A 15563-nucleotide genomic window follows, 5' to 3' on the forward strand; every position below is an offset into this window, starting at 1 on the left:
GTAGAGAATTTAGCGATGACAGAAATAATAGCGAAATCCAATTCGATTACGTACGGCTGTAGTAGTAATAAACATTTATTTACTCTCATTTGTTATGGTCGTTATTAATTTGAGAAAACAGTGTTTTTTTTAATTAATAACTATAAATCTATCGATTCTAACTTCTATAAGAATAAAAATCGAATATCGATAAGATTCATGACTGATTTTACACAACCATCCCTACTAAATTTGAAATGAATTGTCAAACTAATCTAAATTATTTAGACACACTATAGTGAAGAATAATATTCTATAATAAAATGAATGATAAGTAGATATTTTATTACAATGTCGCGTGTTAAAATAAATATAAAAGTATTTTAAGTGTTTGATATTAATGGATTGTAAAGATTTTCCCTTACTATTTCGATAATATTTATGAAATTGTTCAGATATAAGTGATTATAGCTGAGTTTTGGCGTAAGTTTGTTACAAAATAAATTCGCTTGTTATATGAGAATACTCTACCAAGTTTCATCAAAATCTATACAATGGTTTAAGGTATGAGGAACAAATAAACATTGATTTTTATTTATATAGATAATCTTATTCAAGCAACTCCACTAAATCTTGGCCGTAATAAATTATTAGTATAGAAATAACATTTCTTACCTTATTCAGAAGTTCGAGTGTTATTGAGCCATAATCGCACTTCTTGTGTATTTTACGATACAATAAAACTTAAAATATACTTATCAAAGAATAAATAAACATGTTTCTGTGTAGTAAAAATATTAAGATAAGCAAATATGGGAATATAAAGAAAAAATGCGTCAAAATTAAATGAATTTCTAGTAGGCTAGGAAATATATTAGCCAATTTGTATCGTGTCACAGGTATTTTTTTCTCTAATGAGTTTGTTTATTACAATATATTTTTTTATTTTTATTTGCATAGCACTGATATTTACATGACGTCATATCCGTGAATAGGTGACGCATTCTATGAGGGTCTTATGTTATTGCGTGCGCGTAGTTAAAAAGCTAATTTCAGACATCCATACATCATATAGCCCAAGTTCATCGTTTCCCCCCCTTATCCTGCACCCGTAGGGTCGGCGCTACGTATTTTTGCTCTCCACATAACATTCATCTCAGTCATTACTCCTTTCTTGGTCATTTTTCACGCAATCCCATCCTTTTTCTAGGTCTACTTCTACCAGTGTACTTTTATTATCATAACCAACGTTCTTTTTGTTATATGAGATTCATCTCTCAATTCAAAATCCCAGGTAATTCAGATTTTTATATACATTTCGTTTTAAAATCCAATTTTAGTTTAATAATATCCGAAATTTTGCGACGACTTTATGTGTTGTTTGGAATTTGGCGAATGTTTCTGTATTGAATTATTTTTATTTAAATATGTGTTTTAGCACAAATATAGCAGACAAGGTGAGTCAAGTAATTTATTGTATTTTATAATATATTATTAAATCTGAACTTATGTATAGTTGTAATTACAATCGTTTAAAAAAAAAAACATTTTTTTTCGTAAGCAACTTTATTTTTGTCCTTTTTTTTCTTTCTGATCGGTTAAATTTTACAAGTATGTAATCTATATACTAATATTATAAAGAGGGAAGATTTGTAGTTTTGTATGTATTGTAATAACTCAAAAACTACTGGGCTGATTTTAAAAAAAATCTTCGTTTTCGCTGAGTAACATAGGCTTTATTTTCACGTGAACGAAGTCGCATGCAACATACATATCGTATGTGACTTATTCTCAATTATTAGATTTATATTTTATTCAATAATAGAGTTCATATTTGAAAATCAAAATAAATACATATGTACTACATTTACGTAAGCAATTTTAAATTTATTAATATATATTGTGGTGATACAATTGTAATTTATGGTATACTGTATATATGTATGATCGTAGAATAAACTTGTTATGAATTGTAACGCGTATTTTTTTCGTTTCTGTAAATTTTTGTAACCCACTAAAGCTTTTATAGAATAATCTGTACGGTGTTTTTAGCTCATTTTTCTTATGGGCATTATTAAGTTACGTTTCTAGAAAAAGGTAACTTTTTTACATTTAATATACCAGCCATTTAGACTGATTGTCTATCTGTTTTGTAATTTAGTTTTTACGGTTATCTTTCAATAAATGTATATTTCGTCTGAATTTTCTAGTAAAATCACAAAAGCCTTTATTATTACTTATTATATTTGTATGAATGTAAAATGTACAAAATGTGTATGTTATTGAGTCGTGTGCGTAATAAATTTTTGAACTCTAAATGTTTGTTGTTTTTTTTAAATCCTAGACTACCCTAATTATCTTTTGTTAGTGTAAAAAAGTTTTAATATCCGATAATTGATTATCGCTGGTAACTTATTACGGCTTTTAAAGCTATTATAAGGTAAAGTAGCTTAGTTTGTAAACAATAATTTAAGTTTTTCAAGAATCATTGAAGATAAGCAAAAACAACTAACAATAACAAAACAAAATAGATACGCAACCTTATTTTATGATAAGCACATGTTGACAAAAAAATGGTATTTCGAAGTTTCGTCGAGTTTGATTTGCTGAGTGTCAAATGCAGCATTAACTGTCGGATGTCTTTGCCAAAAAGATGTGTTGTGTTAAACAAACTGCGCCCGAAATGCCGATTTCAGTTATGAAGGGCAATTTCGGCTGTCAGTGTTTAGAAAGAAGCATGTTTGAAGACCGCCGCCTCTCCGCGGGGCGCCAGAGCTACGCGGAATTCTCTTACCTACTTTGTAACAGAATTGATATCCTTGTGAAGTAATATTGTAAAAGTAAACTTTGTCATAGTTTTTTTTTGCTCATTTGATCCAATAATTATTAAATAATAAGCTGCATTATTAGATGGGTAATTATTTAAGAATTGGTTATAGTTATAATTTTTGCAAATAATTTTAATATTTTCTGAAGATTTAAAGTTTTTAATAGTAAACAAACATATATATAGATGTAACGATACTGTTGTATTTAACTATTTGTATTTTCAATAATTTATAATCATTCTTCTTACTAATATAAATGCGAAAGTTTGGATGGATAGATGGATGTTTGTTTAATAAAATTTGTAACCTGAATGGCATTTGATGAATGGCAATTGGCTTTGATGAATTTTAGCATAGATGTGGTGGGCAGTCTGGAAGAACAGGTAGGCTACTTACTTTTTAATTACACGCGGACAGGAGACGCAGGCGAAAGCTAGTATTATAATGAAATTGGAGAGTCTGTGGGTAATATCGAAGAAATAAAGTGAATATTTATTTCTTTTGCGTACATGTATTTGCTTTGCTGAAAACGAAAATTGTATAAAGAATGTTATAGGTTATTAATTATGCACCGACGAGGTCGCTTTTGACCGTTAGTTGGTTATAAAAGCCTTCTATTGAAAAACATATTCAAGCTTTTATAAGTTCGCACGATTTCAGTGACTTTTTTAGCGATGCGTTACAATCATATTATATTTTTTTGTACTAAATTTCAACACTGATGCTACTTTACAAAAGGCTTACAAAAGCTCTTCTGAGAGTGCGAACCTGTGCTCGTCGTATTGTTGCTAACAGGTACTTGGGGATATCTAGTTACACTTTGACAATGACGACGCACCAATGTTCACTCCTTGCCTTCCACTTGCACAAAATCGTGCGGAATTCCGATCAGATAACACTCGCGTCCGTTTCTCAACAAAGCTTTTTTAGATACATTTGAGCTTTTTAACTTATTTTGCTTCCCTTTTGCGAAACGAATACGACAATGTAAAGATCATTTTTCTTCAATTGTACTTTGAGATCGTCTTTTTATCGATAAATCGGTTTTATATATCCTGGATTCAAAACGCAGCTTTCTTTTTAAGTTTCTGTTCTTCTTCAATAACTTGATACCGGTCTTGATTTAAGGTCCTAACTTACAATTTACAAGCATCATTCTTATGTCTTTTAAAATAACCTAACTACTGATTTAGTTAAAAATATTTTTAAATATAAATCTAACTATAACCTGAACAGAATTATAGTACTCTGGCCATATTGCCGAAAAATCTGGAACTAACATCTTTACTTACGTAAGTAATAGAGAAAGCGATTAAAACGCCTTCAAGCCAGGGTTTTTATGTACTTGATCAGATATAATCAGATAATTATAAAATAATTATAATCAGACAAAATATATTTTGTCTTGATTTTTCTTACAAATTAATCTTTTACTATATTCACCCGTCTTTATCATATTTTTTTTTAAAATATCAATTGCATAGAAGAGAGTTGCATTCATTTCGCTTACCTATAACCGTGGGTGCCGCGGGCGCTCTACAATGGTTGCAACTCGACACCACCGCGCCGGTATTTTGTACAAGTAAAGCGAAGTGAATGAGTCGGATCGCCAAAAGACAGGAAGTGAAGGACAACGCTCGATCGAACCAATTACCCGCCCACGATACATGAAACCAGTAATTAGTGTAAAATATCCGACTACTGAGCGGAAGTGTGCCGCTGCATGGACAACTGAAAAAGATTTTATACTACAGATGTGGGCGATCAACATAGTTTTTGCTAACCATCGATTAAAAACGTTTGTTTAGAATTTCTACAAGAAACTATATACTATACTATACTTAGTAATACTCGACTCATGTCACGAATTAGATCTTAAAAAAAATAATACTCATATAGCTATAAAACATATTTGCTCATTGCTCTTTCTATCTTTCGCAGCAAAAGTTCACCAACTTGACAAAAGAAAAACCGAACAAACACTCCATAATACATATTTAAAAAAAGGTTTTATTACTTGTAATACAGGAGCACTAACATTGTCCGTAGTTTTTCAATGCGATGGTTTGTCGAAGGTTTTTTTTAAGGTACAAAGACAGTGGCTGGCATGTTAGATTTATGGCGTGAGGCGAACGATCATAGGACATTAGTAGCCGTCATTGTCCGCAACATGTGGCCTTTGTGCGTCGGCACAGAAGCTGTCGGGTTTTGTGCGATCCTAAACATCGATCTCTATTGTTCTATCGTATAACAAACTTGTCGACAGGTTATTGCGTTTGTGATTTCTAAAAGGAGTAAGCGTAGATAATGTTTAGTTGTTAAGATACTTATTGTGTGTGTTTTTCTTTTTTTTATTTGACAATAAACGTACAACTCTATAAACTAAAAGATAGTCAAAGTGTCTCCCTTCTCAGAGATTTAATTTGAATGGTGCTTCTTATTTACCAACGACTATAATTTGTGGTCATGAGATTTTATTGTTACTTGAATATCGAGAAGTATGTAATCGTATCTTATTGGGACTTAAAGCTGTAGATAGGATCTTTACGAATAACGATACCTTTATTAAAGACTTGAACCAAGCTAGTAGGAGGCGCATAAAAGATAAAAATATTTCTATTCCTAATCATATGGTATAGTATTCGTATATTTTTGTGTTTGCAACTGATTGGTCATCTAAAGTTCTCAACCCACCAATATTAATAACTTATTATTGTCAAAAGTTGTGTTATCTTCCATCTGTACGGGAATACAATTTAAGAAATCTGTTAAATAAGAAAAGGTAAGATAGTCTGATCGGTGCGAGAGAGCGGTAAAACAAAAGCGAGTAAGGCAAACGATTTAACAAACTGCCATATTTTAACAACGTGTAATTAAAGGTTTGGCCCCGCTCGAATATGCATAAATCATACGTCAGCCGCGAACTGCCGACCGAAATAGAGAAAAAATTAAAAACATTAATGCGCCTGGGAGTTTGGAAAGAAAAACAATAAATAAATAGTCTGTGAGGAGATAGTCTGTGCTCCGTTAGAAAGGGATGGATATCTATAATTATATTCGTTTGATTTAAATAAATTATTCTGATACTAAAGTTGTACCCGGCTAAAAATATTTATAAAACATTACAATATTTTTTTAAGAGATGAGACAAACGGCGGTAGGAACACCGATGAGCACATCGACGCCCATAGACATCTGCAACACCAGTGGAAATGCAGATGCATTGCCGGCTTTTAAGAGATACCCTCGCTTCTTGAAGGACCCTAAGAATGGGCAAAAGATCAAATGCGTCTCCTGATAATAATAAATGGTAATCACTGTTTTTATCAGATTACTGTCGAGCATGTACATGAAGAATACAATAAAAGCTAACATAACATGCGTTTATAGTTAGTGGCACTAAGGTGTGACAAAATTTAAGAATCAAATTGTGGAACCTAGTGACAAAGATTGAGAAAATGTGTGCATATTTGTCACATGTCAAGTATCATAGACTGCGAAGCTTATTCCCCGCATTATTTGAATGTCAACGCATTTCAGCTTTATTTTAAACTGTCAGAAAAAATAAACCCCACACGCTCGATTCATGATTTGCCTTAGAAATACTCCTCGATGCAATTTTTTCGAAAGATTTCTGATTTTCGAAAGAATGGTATGTAAAAAGGCCATAATTTTCTGTTGACAATAAATAAATCTGTCGTAAATTGCAAAATCAATAAAACTTAATCTAAGTTAAGGCCCGCACAGCCTTGTTGTTGTATGAACGCAGTCAAATGAAGTGTAAACGTAACCTTTGCGCCTCGGCGTTGCTTTTCAATCGTGTTTCTTCCACATAAGATTTCGGGTCGTAGAGTCATAATTCACGGGCGGGGCGAGGTGTGTCGGAGGCTGCGCCGGTCGGGGGGCGTGCGGGGAGCGCGGGGGGTCTCTCCTTGCCGGGGTGCGCGCGCGCCGCTCGAGGGGCGCCCGCGGGGCCGGGGCGAGGTGACAACCGCTCGTTACGTCTATCCCAAGCCAGTTATTAAAAACGTCTCGGCGCGAGCGGTGCGCCGCCCTGTAATTATCCAGTTGAGAGTTTCGATCGCGTAACGTTGTCACCACCGTCACCGGCCATGCAGTACGTGGACCCGCCTGCACCCGCGCCCTCGCAACAGGTTCGTCCGCCCGCCCACACCCTTTTTATGGCGCCCTCATTGAACTTAATTTATTCGTAGTGACAGTAACTTAAAAATACCAGATAAATAAGGAGATAGTGTTTTTAATCTCAATTATATTTTCACAGTTTTCAGTCAAATTATCATTAAAATTTTGATCAAATATATGTGCAAGAAGTTAAAAGTAAGTGTTTCTTGCAGATGATGAATATGATGGGCGGCTACGGGTGTGGATACGGCCGGGGAGACGCACTGTCCCCCGCCTCGGACTTGTCATCGTGCAGCAGTGCATCCTCTGGTGCGTGGTGCGGCGCAGCGCCGGCGGGCTGGCGCGACCTGCCGCCCTACGCCGCGCAGTATCCCGCCTACTGGCCGCCCGCCGCTGCCGCCGTCACCGAGGATGCCCGCGACCTGCAGCGGCGCTGTGCCAAGTGCCGGTGCCCCAATTGTCTTACGGAGGCTGCAGGCTTCGGCCCCAACTACGGGAAAGACGGCTCCAAGAGAGAACATGTTTGTCACGTGCCTGGCTGCGGCAAGGTGTACGGCAAGACTTCGCATCTAAAGGCACATCTCCGGTGGCACACCGGTGAGCGACCTTTCGTCTGCAATTGGTTATTCTGTGGCAAACGATTCACCCGCTCCGACGAGCTGCAGAGGCACCTCCGTACACACACCGGTGAAAAGAGATTCGCATGTCAATTGTGCTCGAAGAGATTCATGCGATCCGATCATCTGGCGAAACATGTGAAAACCCACGCGAACACATCGCGAAAAACTAAAAAACCAAAAGAAGACGATAAGGAAGAAATAACGAAGAATCACAAAGAAGAACAGAATAGTACAGTCCAGAATGAAACGACACCTTCGGTATCCATTGGCAGTACGAATTACGGTAGTATTCCCTCGACTGTTCCCGGAGAACAAAGGCAGCAAGCTACTTTGAGTTACGGTGCTCTGAGCGCGTCTACGAATCCCGTGAACGTTTATAATTCAAGTGCAGTATTTGGCAGTAGCGGTGTTACTAATGGCTGGTACCCTGAAGTTCACCAGGATGCTCTTTACGGACGAAGTTCTATGCGGGATCATCGTTTCTACCAACAGTACCCAGCTCCCTTGGGAACCTACCAGTGCGCCGCCAAGAATAACTACGCGATGTTTCACGGACATTACAATTTGCAACCTCCTGTCGCTATTGGACAATAGAAGTGCCTTGAAAGTGATACAGCAAGTTTAAAATAATAGTAATTATGTAAATATCTCTTCAAAATTGTCAAGTTAATGTTAAAAGTTTTTGTTAAGTTACCATACGATTCAATGTGATGTATTGCCAAGTAATGCCTTAGAAAGTTCGTAGGTGAGGGTTAATGTTACTTTTAAAATATATTTTCATGTAAAAATAAATAATTGAAACATTTTTTTTTGTTTTTCTTTCCTATATCATTAATGTTTTTCGTAGAACGCTAAGTTACATTTAAGTAATACTAAAATTACTCCATAAAATGTACTTGTCAATATTAAAATACCATTTCACACAATTTTCACGATTTGCAGTTGCCATCTTTGTGTTAATTACATTTTTATTGCATTAGATCAAATAATACAATTCTTCATTATGGAACAAGAAAGTAAATGCTAGCTATAAAATCGAATAACATGTAGTTAAGCGGTTTTATTTGAATTACGTATTACAACTTAAGTACTTTTATAGACTCAACAGTAAATGTAACAGAGACTGCATAAAGGATTGAGGCTACTCCATGAAGTAAGCTCGTTTATGTCTTTTTCATGAAACAAAGGTTGTGGGCGCCAAAAATATACTACGACCTTATCTCGAAAACAAGTCTTGTTTCTAACATTTGGTTTACATCATGAAACATATTTTCTTTATGATTAAACGTATTATAATGTTTTACAATATTTTATTTTAAAAACTGAATTAAAACAAATTGGAAGACAGACGTAAAGAATATAATCGAAAAGCTATCCGAAATCATAGTATAATATAAAGTAAACTTTCAATTAAAGAAGTCTGTTCATATATAGCTTTTTTGAGGCTGAACAAATAGAAAAAGTTAAAACATTCTATGTTAGGTAATTAATTAGATGGTCACCGCCATGAAATCTTAAGATTAACAATTCAATCTTGGGCAGTACCTTAGCTTTGCCTCTGGATTTGTGTTTTTAAAAAAGATTATCTATTTTCACGTTGCTGTAAATAAGAAAATGCAGTTAGTGTTAATTTATTATAGGTTTACGCTCGATTTATAGCGATTTGCTTATCAATTTAAAAAGTTTGTTCAACTCAAATATGTATAATTGACATTGATTTACAAAGGTTGTAATCGTTTACGTAGCTTACTCGTTCATTGATTTGTTTTGTTTTTATTTAGTCCAAGTGCTTGAAGACTGTATTGTTTAGCAAGTCAGATTAATGTTAGCCTCTCGTCAACAGATGGCGCTGTGCGTAGCGCGCGACGGACGCTGCGGCTACGACGTAATTGCACGCGGCTATTATCTGGGCGGCGCTCAGCGCGCATGGCGGCCGGTGCGAGCGGGATGCACTCGATAATACGTAAAACAAAACGAGGCAGTAATAATGGTAAAAAACGAGCAACACGCAAATTATAGTGAGAAATGAGGCAGCCGGTAGCGGTGGGGGCCGCGTGGCGAGTGGGGGCCGGCGCGGCAGTCGCGCTCGCCGCCGGCACGCAGACCGCACGCCGCCGCACGCCGCAAGCCGCACGCCGCCGCACGCCGCACGACCGCGCTCCACCGCCGCGAGTGCCGTGAGTGAGTGTGACATGCGCCAGCGCCGGCGCCATGAGCGGCAAGCCCTCCACCTCGCCGGACCTGCTCATGAATGTGAGTCCCGCAGACAGCAGTTAGCCCTCGACTAACACTCCCTTCGCCTCCCTAACGCCTTATATTATCGCCTATCAGTCTGGTAGTAATAAGTCCAAACGCCGCTTGATGGTTCTCTGTCAGTTTAAAGGAACAACAAAAAATAGGAGTAAACCAGAAGATGCATACAAATGCTTAGCAATACTAAATATCCCACTTTTATTCTAACAAAAATATCAATTCTAAAATATAGTAAATAAATAAACGAACAATCCCACCCATTTAGAGCGGTTAATATAGCCGTCACGAGTGCATCGGCAATTGTTCACGGCACAGATTCCCAATCAACATAACATATCCCGGTTACGTTAGTTTATACAACAGTCTGTTAGCCGGAGAGCGGAAAGCGCCCTCGGGTATTGTCGATTTAGTACGCGCCATAAGCGGTATAACTCACGAGACTCCGTCCCCTAACCTAACCTCTATTACTATTCATGGCGACCTCCCTCGCCCATTCTAGTGGACCCGCCCGAACTAAACCGCTTCGTTCAAGTCTCAAAAAAACCTATATTTTCATTATAGTGTTGAGATTCGAAATGCTAAATACAATAAAAAACCGCATTACCCATCATAACGTAGGCCTAAAACTTTTTACAAAGTTGGATTTAGAAACAAAAGTTAATAAAAACATTGGAAATAAAAAACGGCTTAATGTAAATCAAGAATCCTATAAAGGCATAGTAAATGTTATTGTTATTGTCCATTACATTAGCCACGAACATTACTGGCAGGTCGTAAAACTACTGAAATGTTAATTCAATTAAATAAAGTCAAATAAATAAAGGCCGCGCCGGCACTTTCGAGCACCGTAACGAATCCTTAATGACACATAGAGCCTCCATCCATTTTCTACTCAATTTCCTTTTCATATTAGTTTAATCTAGAGGCAGGACTACTGGCGCCAAAAATTATGCCGTGTCGGCGGTGTCGGCGCGGGCAATCTCTTTAGCGTTGCTACGCGCCGCACGGCCCCTTTGTGCGGTCAAAAAGGAACAAATTTATGTGTTTCGGCGTCGTGTGAGTTTTTTGTTAGAATGTAATTAATAATTCGGCGGCAAAACTAACAGTGTTTTCGCTGCACCTTCGTCGTTGGTGATTGATGCTTGGCTTGTAGGATCGTATGTTCAATGAATCTGTTGTTAGTCTGCCTTTTGTTTTCTCTACGCTTCTACATCATTAGTAAACGAATTATAGAAATCGATTTGGTTCTAGTCTCTTGAAATCATTAATTATTCACTTATTTAAAACTTTTGTTCTAAAGTGGCATAATTAGGGGAATGTCTAGCCTGGTTTTTATTAACAACAATTAAGCAACTTTTATTTGTTTACTGTCTGAATACTATGCAAAATTTAGAAGGTCCATAGTTATATTGCGTTGGTATCTGTCTATACTAATATTATAAGAGGAAAGATTTGTCTCTCAAAAAACAACGTCTAACAGCAGTGTTTTATTCTTCTAAAATAATACATGTCTGTTAAGCGTAGAAATATTGATTTTTAACTAAATGTACCTTATAATTGTTTCGTAAAATGTTTAACATTTGTCAAAAGAATGTTAATAAAGATAATAGTTCTTAATATTACCATCATAATTTAAATGAATTCAGAAATTATTCTACATGCGCTTGGGAGTGCTCTAAAACTGGTTCCATTGGTGGTCTAATTTGACTGGAGGGTGCGTGGGCGCAGGATCTTAGACAGGTTACAAGTCACGAGGAAACTTCAAAGCTCACATGAGCTTTAGCAGATACATATCGGACGCTGCTATATTTTATTTATACGTAAAATTATATTTAAGTTTTATGAAGAGAGATATATGAGACATTTATTTTATAAAACTAGTGTACTTTCATAGAATCAGTAGTTTTTGCACGCGAATCCGTCCGTGTGGAATTAAAAAAAAAACAAAAGTGAGTAGCTTATGTACTTTACCAGACTATCCTCTATATCTATGCCAAATTTCATCGAGATCTGTTGAGCTGTTTAAGCTACAAACAATCAAATCCATCCATCTAAATATTTGCATTTATAATATTAGTAAGAAATAAAATTATTTTAAGGTACTTCCTTTTTTCACTGTGAATTAAACGTGTAACTAAGTAGTACGTTGTAATACTCAGTCGTTAGTTATTATTAGCGTGTATTTTCTATTTAATCTGGATAGCAGGATATAGGCAATTGAGTGGAGCCTACCGCTCGGTACCGTTCCGTTGCGGGCGTTCGCGTATCGAGCTTTTAATTGACCACGCGATGCGACTCGGCCGACTTTTTCTGCTCCTCAAATTGCTCTAAAGTGCATAATGAGAGATGCGTGCGATCGTTTCCACGTAGATACTCCAGCTCTTATTCCTCACATAAATAGTTTAAACCGCGGCAAACTAATGTCGATTCTCCGTACAAGTAATTGCACCCGTGACAGGCTTCCGTCGCGTACTGTGCGGCAGGCCTTACCCAAATGCTAGTTATTTCGCATTAACTTTGCAGAGTCTACGCATCTTAGTGCGTGCTCATGCGCTGGCGCTGCTTGACATTTTGATAACGTACTCGAGCGTGCCGTTTAAGTGACAGCAGCAAATAAAAAATAATACCAGACACCTGCTAACGGTGTAGCGATACTAGCTGTATTTAATCGCAGTTTACTGTATTTAATGTGTAATGAAGTGGAAGCAATTCCGCGTGTCGTCTGATGAGTATGGTGCCGGAGGCCTAATTTTAGTCTTTCCACCCTTTTCTTAAGAGGAAAGAATGGGAAGGAAAAGTGGATTTGACGGTGGAGGAGACGCATAGGAAAGGGAAATGTCCCCTTTATGTGCGTCTCTTCCTCCGTCAATTAAGGGTAGGCAAGGCGTCTGTAATAGTCATATCGGTGGATTCAGGTGTCCGCTTGCTCGTTTGCCACCTTATATTATATAAAAAAATAAGAAATTTGTTAATTATGTTAGGTCATGGACAATTAGCAGGTAGAGTAGCAAGATTGATATAATTTTGAATATGTTTATCGTAGAGGAAAATGTGTTCACAGTCTAGTAAAATAAGAAACTAAATGGACACGACATTGTTCAAAAACATTGTAATTGTTAGTCAAACAGTTGTTAAATATTACTACAAACTTAACCTTTAAACATGGAACATATCAATTTTAAAAATAAATTTTATGAAATAACCTTTAACGTGTTAAAATTAATGTATGTCGTAAATGTTAGCACACTTATATATTTAATTTTTCTCCGCTATAACTAGAGGTGAAGAAAAACAAATGTGAGCAATAACCAATTACTCAACTTGACTTATTTCTGTATAATTATAGTTTCAAACATGTCGTTCAATAAATTTTTCTTAAACGGTCTAAATTTTTTCTAAGCAGGTTTTGTTATGGCGGCCATTATCGTTATATTTTATTATTCTGAAAGATATTATATAAATAATTAACATAAAATAAAGGTGGTTATTTATAATTTAAGTGTGACGGTCTCTACATTCTGTAGGTAAATACCTTAATGTAAAATAATTGATTATGATTACCCTTGGTAGACGTATTTTTTCAATTACGTCTAGTTCTAGGTTATGTGATTAACTTTAACGTTATTATTATGTTTATACGGGCTATTTAAATGTTTATATAGATAATTTAGATTAATTTACAACAGCGACATCTGTTGCAACTATCTACAATAGTTAACAAATAATACAACTCATGAACAATCTCTGTCAAATAATGTGTTTGTAATATTATCTTAGTTTGATGCTTTTGTACTTGAATTATTTGATGAATATCTTGATCGAAGGGATTTAACTATTTTTTTCTTTTACGAGTCTCTTAAAGCATAGTAAGTAGTAAGTAGTAAGTTTTATAGGCTGTTTAAAATCAAGACCTAAAATTTAGAAACAAGAGGTACATTTTAGATCATATAATACAAAAATTAAATTATTTACCAAACATACTTTAATATCCATTTATAGTTTATGTTGTATATATAAATAACATATACATTAATTACAATACTTGTACCTACTAATAATATCAGTAATAGTGAAATGAAGTATTTTAAAAATTGCAGACTATACGGTTACTTGTATAACAATGTATTGAACCTGACATTCCTGGCACATGATACATTTAAAAATGAAATAGAAATAAAAAAGATAGTTCCCTGTAAAGAGAAATCTTTTAGCTCAGGAACAGAAGTTGTACGTGCTTCGAAGTCAAAACCAGTTCGAGCAATTATGGCTGCCATGGCCGGCGTCCAATCCGCAATCCAATTAATTCACTCATTAAATCCAAGATTGTAATTTCAGATAGAATATTTGACTAATATTTTGATATTTAAAACGCTACAACCGGACACCGTGTTTGTTACATATACATGTGTTTTCGCGTGCTTTGCTATGCTAATTTAATTGTACAATTACCTGTCCGCCTGTACTTAGTGTCAATAAAATTATACTTCACATTACAAATAAATGCGGTACATCATGAGGTGGAATGAAAAGGTTGATGGCCGTGTTAATGTTAATTCATTTCAACTGCAAGGTTAAATTGTTACCTTTATGGGAATGTTACTGTTACAACTGTGTGAGACTGAAATCTCTCTTTTTTACAAAGGCAATGATGGAGATAAAAATATGTTTGTTTACTTATGTATTATTGCAGCGGAATCTCCTCTACTTACTATACTTGATACTTCAATAAAAATTATTTGCAATTTTTTTAGTTTTTTTTTTTTTTAAATAAACATTATTTTCTATTCATTGTACAAGTTGGATATCAACAAATTTAGCTTTTTAATTTAGAGTGAATCAAAACATAAATTATTTTCGTACAATCGAAATCGAATTCATAATCGAATCGATTACACAATCATAAAAGATATAACGATAATAAAATAAAAGATCATTGAGATTCAATGAGAGAAACTCGAGATGTTTGGTCCAATCGCGCCCTGTCTCGCCGCCATTGGTGATGTCAACCGGACCGGTCGGATGACGTCACAGGCTTACGGACCAGCCGAGGCATCTCATAATTACACCCTACGCAACAGGTTCTTCATATGCTCGTGAATGGGCTACAATTTGTTTTCTTCGTTATACCATCTAAACAAATTGAATTAAAATGTGCCTGTGTATGCTTTTATTTGAATTGAAACGATAGAACCTAGAACATTTATTATTCAGGTATATTCTTACTTTACTATTGTTTTTAATCAGGTAATTCCGCCTTAGCAATCAATCAAGCAAAATAGGGTGAATTGTAGACGGATTTGCTAACACAAAAACCAAAATTGTTCACTGGCAAAAAAATGAGTAATTTTTATTTGGAACAAACAAAAATTGACCATCAGTATAGTTATATATATATTTTTTTTTACATAAATAAACCAGCGCTTGACCACGATTCCACCTAAGCTAAGTGAAGATGCGGACGAAGGATTTTAGGATTGATTATTTATGTGAATTATTATGACTTCTTACAGTTGCAAAACCTTATAAATCTACTTCTCTGTGCTAAAAGGACTCCATTTCCTGTACAAGTAAGTTTGTCGTTAGGTATACTTCTCCATTCCAAAAGAACTATTACCATAAAAGTGTCGTTCGTCTTTTTTCGGAGAACTTGCAAAAGTACGCACGTGCCGGAAATAGATACTGATAAATTACTGTCGCTATTTGATTTTCTGAATGTTTTTTAAATATTTTTTTCTAAGAA

At 35.5% G+C, this 15563-nt stretch overlaps 2 protein-coding genes across 3 annotated transcripts in view; both read left to right on the forward strand.

The window, feature by feature from the left end:
- Positions 1 to 6919: 6919 nt before the first annotated feature.
- On the forward strand, positions 6920 to 8287 carry LOC106109077 (transcription factor Sp5-like). Its single transcript, XM_013290479.1, has 2 exons — positions 6920 to 6961; positions 7163 to 8287. Exons 1-2 carry the CDS (start codon positions 6920 to 6922, stop codon positions 8162 to 8164), a joined length of 1044 nt encoding a protein of 347 aa, XP_013145933.1. The 3' UTR covers positions 8165 to 8287.
- Positions 8288 to 9675: 1388 nt separating this feature from the next.
- LOC106109488 (transcription factor Sp9-like) overlaps positions 9676 to 15563 on the forward strand; it is a 56695-nt gene continuing 50807 nt past the window's right edge. For both annotated transcript variants that reach the window (XM_013291004.1, XM_013291007.1), the window contains exon 1: positions 9676 to 9823. In XM_013291004.1, coding sequence (XP_013146458.1) covers positions 9782 to 9823 — 42 coding nt within the window. In that variant the 5' untranslated portion in view covers positions 9676 to 9781. The remainder of the gene's footprint in view (positions 9824 to 15563) is intronic.

Source organism: Papilio polytes, unplaced genomic scaffold (genome assembly GCF_000836215.1).
Source record: "Papilio polytes unplaced genomic scaffold, Ppol_1.0 DF821289.1, whole genome shotgun sequence".
In the NCBI taxonomy this organism is placed as follows: domain Eukaryota; kingdom Metazoa; phylum Arthropoda; class Insecta; order Lepidoptera; family Papilionidae; genus Papilio; species Papilio polytes.